The sequence below is a fragment of the Cryptotermes secundus genome, unplaced genomic scaffold (assembly GCF_002891405.2).
Source record: "Cryptotermes secundus unplaced genomic scaffold, Csec_1.0 scaffold777, whole genome shotgun sequence".
Lineage (NCBI taxonomy): Eukaryota > Metazoa > Arthropoda > Insecta > Blattodea > Kalotermitidae > Cryptotermes > Cryptotermes secundus.
Genome location: NW_019743160.1, coordinates 829615 through 834970, shown reverse-complemented (window position 1 = coordinate 834970; position 5356 = coordinate 829615). Strand labels below are relative to the sequence as shown.

General features: G+C 39.8%; 1 protein-coding gene across 1 annotated transcript; it reads right to left on the bottom strand.

The window, feature by feature from the left end:
• Window positions 1-290: 290 nt before the first annotated feature.
• LOC111873952 (AMME syndrome candidate gene 1 protein homolog) lies at window positions 291-4878 on the bottom strand. The gene is made up of 4 exons (XM_023869068.2): window positions 4642-4878; window positions 3948-4058; window positions 3175-3380; window positions 291-3084 (listed from the first exon to the last, which is right to left on the bottom strand). Exons 1-4 carry the CDS (start codon window positions 4845-4847, stop codon window positions 2918-2920), a joined length of 690 nt encoding a protein of 229 aa, XP_023724836.1. The 5' UTR covers window positions 4848-4878; the 3' UTR covers window positions 291-2917.
• Between the last annotated feature and the right edge of the window lie 478 nt (window positions 4879-5356).

Here is a 5356-nt window from a genome sequence, read left to right as displayed (position 1 = left end):
AAAACTTGGAATAGGGCACAGTGCAGTACAGGAGATGATTGAAAGCTTGGGCTATAGGAAAGTTTGTGCTCGTTGGGTCCTGCAGTTATTGACCGAAGACCACAAAGGTCACATTGGAAGCAACTGCAAAGATGGGGTGGGAAGTTCTTCCACACTCCTCCTATAGCCCTGATCTGGCACCCTCTGACTACCACCTTTTCGGATTTGTGAAGGATCAGCTGTGTGGACAACATTTTGAGACAAGGGAGGCAATTCAGAAAGCAGTGCGTCAGTGTCTTCTAATGGCTGGAACAGAATTTTACAGAAGGGGAATTTTCAAACTCGCAGAACGCAGGGAGAAATGTGTACAAAGAAGTGATGATTACGTGGAAAAATAAAGGTAGGTCTGTAGATTGATGTGGTGTATTTGGTTTGTCAATAATAACGCATGTTACTTTACAAAAAATTGTTGCTCATGACTTTCAGTACGACCCTCGTATATATTAAGTATTCCATTCTAAAAAACACCTCACTTGCATTAGTATCAATATATTTCAACCAATGCTAGAAACTAAACAAGAACATATGGCCATTGTCATTCACAGTTCTTTGATTAATCAGTTACTTGAACACTGCATCAGTGAAGTTTCTGTACTACATTTGAAGTTGCTTTGATGTCAAATATATGTTTGCCATCCCCACATAAATTGATTATGGGTTAACTCGCTATCAAAAAAGCCAGATACAGAAGACAGCCAAAGTTAGTGAACACCGTTTGAAGAGTGATTATATTGTTATCTAACTTCTACTTATAAGTTGCCAGTTATTTATAATTGTGCAAACAAAGTAGGTAGCATTAAGAAACAGAAAATGGATGATGTTCACATGTGAACTCTTTCACTCAAAAACATGGGCCACAGGATGCTTAAAAATGAAATAACATAGCCACTTGAACAGACCACCATTCTCTGGTAAAACTATACATCTCCAAGCCAATTTTAACTGCTGGCAATGTTATTATCCCACCTTAAGAATGAAGCTCGAGAAAGTAAAGGAAAAAATGTAAAATTCCCCATGTTAAGAACAGACATAAGAGGCCAGAAAGAAATGGTAAAAACATGAAATCTGAGAGGCTCAGCTGTATTCAACAAAGATGGCATGTCAAAAGAAACCTTATTATACAAGGATAAAACTAAGCAGTTGGAGGCAGCCTCAATTCCCTTATTAGCAGTGCAATCAACACTTCACTAAACACAGCCCCATCTGCATGGAAATGGTTTCATAACAAAACCATTTACTGCTTTGCAAATATAACCTCTACACCACCTCTGTTGAATATCTGCAAGTAAAGCATCCCTGACCCATCCAAGCAATGAAGAGTCCACAAAATGTCAGTCACAAATGATGACGGTACAGATGGCGATGGAACAGCCCCTATTCCTGAGCAAGTCATGTGACTGAAAGACGTGCAAAGTGTATTATTCTCTTTTACGATATATTGTTTTAAAAATGGATTGGCTCGGGACTTGAGAAGTTTTCCATATCTTGATAATGCTGTTCAATTTCATTCACATCATTTTAAGTTTCTGTATTCCTCTTCTTTGTTTCAATTACTCACTTGCTGAACAGCCCGACTGCACTTAAAGCTCCATGAATGCCTTTATGTATAGCTAATTACTAGCATAAATGATTACAACTATTCAAAACTCAAAGAAGCTTCAAAAAGATTTTTTTCCCCATTCAGATTTAAGAAACTTAATTTTCTAATCACTGGTGAGATCTTGAGGAACAATTCTGCAAAGAAACTTTCCATTTCAATACTTCCTTCACGCGCGATTTTTGAATACATTGTTTTACTAAGCGATTGGTAGCTTCCGACCTGCAAGTTCAAGTTCTATAATGAATTAATGGCAGTGAATCTGGGGTTTTCAAACAATGTTAAACTGATCTTCTCACAAAACACCATGTCTGTTAATCCCACACACATAATACCACAAACAATACCATGCTCTACCACTTCTCATGCTTCAATCCCAGATAGAAAAGTATGATGAAGTACCCAATGCAGTTTCATGAACTATGTTAGTTGATTCAATGATTATATTACTAAGGCCGCTTTTATACAGCTGTTAATGAACAAAAAAAAAATCACACGTATTGAATGCTGTAATTATAGTTATGTTCTCTTGGAAATACCAAACGAGTTCTGCAACTCTGGATGAACATTCTGTAATGGTAATGTTAAGGGTTGCATGAGAAACATCTCAAATAGAGGAAACTCATTGTTGTTGATGAATGTCATAATGCACTCCATGACTTTCATGGTTACCATTGTTTGTTAGTGCAAGTACATTAGGAAATAATCACTCTGTGAGATCATCACTCCTCAGTTCTTTACGATTTTCACTGGATGACAAATTATTCATGTGGAATATGCCGGATATCCTGTGGTATGTTAGGAAAATTTCTGAACATAATAACTGAACTGAATAGGATACCTACCATAATACAGAGGCTTTTATACTGAACAGAACCAATAACTGTTAAGAATACGAGACACAGGTAGTTTCAGTATGTGGTGTTTCAGAATGAGTGCCCATCACTTTCGCTTCCTGACTTGGTGGTGGGAGTAGTGAGAAGGGAAGCTGGAAGTGTCTTGACTGCCTGGACAGGGAGGGATGTGGTACAAAGTTGAGGGCCCAGGCGCTGCTTGGTCCCACCAGTGTACCACCGATGCAGGTGATGGGAGAGGGTGCAAGGGTGGAACCACATAAGACTGTGGCACATATGAAGTTGATGGTGCAGGGAAAGACTGATGCAGCACAGGGGGTGGTGGTAGCACCAGTGTGGGAGGTGGGTGATGCAGGGGCAGAGTTGGGTGTGGTGCACTCCACACCATAGTGCCGCTGCCGGGGCCAGGGGGGCCCCACAGTATCTGCTAGCATCGCCGGTTACGCCAGTGGTTCAAGTAGTCCTGATAGCTCACTGAGATCTTCTCACTCTGGTACCGTGTCAGCTTGATTGTGCGACGAATATCAGGTGTCACAGAACCTTTGTAGCCACCTTTCCGCAGCAGTGAGTCAATTGTCTGGATCTGGTCCCAGCCTAAGGCAATGTATGATGTTCAGTGCTACCATATGTGACTACCAAATTCCTATTAATTTATCTTTAAAACAATGAAAGCAGCTCTACTACCTTGTTCAGGTGCCACTTCGGGAAGATAGGTAGCGGTGCGCTTACTGCCTTTCTCATTGTGGAATTCTATCCGAATCCCATGCACACCCACTTCCCAATCCAAGTAGTCAGAACCATCTTCAAAATGACGGAGTATTGACACTGACACATGCAGCTTGGAGAACTCATCACGAGTAATTGGGCTGAAGCGCGAGTCCTTGAATGCACTTTTACATAAAGAAAGTAAAAAAGAAATTAGTTTAAACAACCTAGCTAACAGATGACCAAAATTGTGCAAGATCTGTGCCTCAGTATGAACTTATGGTAACAGTATGATTTACAAAGAATGTTAGAGATATTCAAACATTATATCTTTTTTTTCCAAATGTAATACACCTTACTTTAATGTTGATTATTTAGATTACTTAAATGGCGCAAAATGTAGTGGATCCTTGATCTTCAGCATCAAGGTGACTAGGTGTACAATTCCATGTCTTCAGTAGCTTGGTTTGTTACTATGTGCAGATAACATAAGCCAGGCATGCTACAAGGCTGCATGGAACACCTTTAAAACTACATCACCTCCAAATCAATGGTTAAAAAAAAATTACTACAGAACTCCGCTGGTTTCCCATGTGGATACAGTGGTTGTAGACAGCCTGCTTGCCTTTCCTATTTGCATGATGGTGAGGAAAGCAATGGCTGGGACAAACAGTATTAAGGACGTATATTAAAGGAAAGCAGTATCATGTCCAACAGACGAGTGGGGAAACCAGGCAAAGAGCCCTGCTCACCTGGTAACCGCATACTCGCGCAATCCACAGTGGAGGTTCATAGCATTAAAAGTGCCTATACAGCCTCGCAACCGCCTGTCCTTTCCAATCTTCCATGTCACAAACAGGGGGCTGTAAAGTGAAACACATTTAAATATCCAATTACAAGTAAACAATGTGGCCTTTTTTTTTCAGAAATAAGCATTTACATATCCAATTAAAAATAAAAAAAATTACTTATCTGTAAATTTATAACCATAGATCACGTTTATGAAGCTGAATAACAAATGAAACTTACATTATACCTATAAGATCTAAAAGTCTGTGATGATGTTAAATTGTTACAATTAATATTTTGCTGGACATTATCCATCATCTTGTCTATTCTAATAGACAAGATGATGGATAATGTCCAGCAAAATATTAATTGTTACATTATACCTATTTAAAACATGCCTATATCATGAATTACATACAAAGAAACCAATTCGGTTTTAACCTTGAAACTTATTTATGACCCACTTTCCCTGTAGCATACCACATTAAGACTAAAGCAAATAACCGCAAAATATATTATTTCAGACAAGTTACCCCCCACATGACTGTGCTTCGTTCATAACAGAAAAATATTCTACGCACCCTTTCCGCATATTAAATCAATGAAACTATCGTCACACACACGCAGTGAAATTTGATACTGAAAACAACTACTCACTATGGATCGTTGCAGAAGTTTGGAGTTTTTGGTGGATCCAGGCTATGTAGATGGCAGTATAATACATCAAAACAGAAGAAGCACATTTCTGGATGTGCAACCATGCCATTTCGCACACCATTTGGAATAAGCGAAGTACCATTACACGTTATACTCGTAGAATTGTTCAGCTTCTGCTTCTTCGTCCCACAACATCCAGCGGCCATCTTTACCCACACAAATAACAATGAAAATGCTAGAGCGCGCTACAAGGGCTTTCAAAGATGGCAGCACCATATGAGGAAATCAGCTGATCATCTGCACAGTCAACTTGTACTGCTTCGGAGCCGTACCAACCTGACGCATACTACCAACTACGTCCATGACGTATTTCGGAGTGTGCGTGACTTATAGACGGGTTTTGGACTGATGAACCGATTTATTTGACACATATACAATTTGTTACTATACTTCACAAACCACTATATGACACACTATGTCATCTCCATCAACTTAGACTTTCATCTCCAGAGAATAATTTAGGTTTTAGTTTCTTGGGTTGGGGTGAGACAGTTCGCTTGGTGCTTCGGCCACTAACTGGCCTATTGTACCAGCCCCTAATGATAGACGATGAGTGTGGAGTAGTCGATGGAACGAGAATTGGTAAGGGAAACCGAAGTACTCAGAGAAAACCTTCCCCAGTGCCACTTTGTCCGCCACAAATCCTCCATGACCT

Excerpts from the sequence above, each read along its gene's own strand:
- LOC111873952 (XM_023869068.2), bottom strand. The coding sequence starts at position 4,847 with ATGGCCGCTGGATGTTGTGGGACGAAGAAGCAGAAGCTGAACAATTCT. Across the intron at positions 4,059-4,641 it reads AACTTCTGCAACGATCCATA|CCCCCTGTTTGTGACATGGA; the intron begins GTGAGTAGTTGT and ends TTCACTTTACAG. Across the intron at positions 3,085-3,174 it reads CGAAGTGGCACCTGAACAAG|GCTGGGACCAGATCCAGACA; the intron begins GTAGTAGAGCTG and ends ACATTGCCTTAG.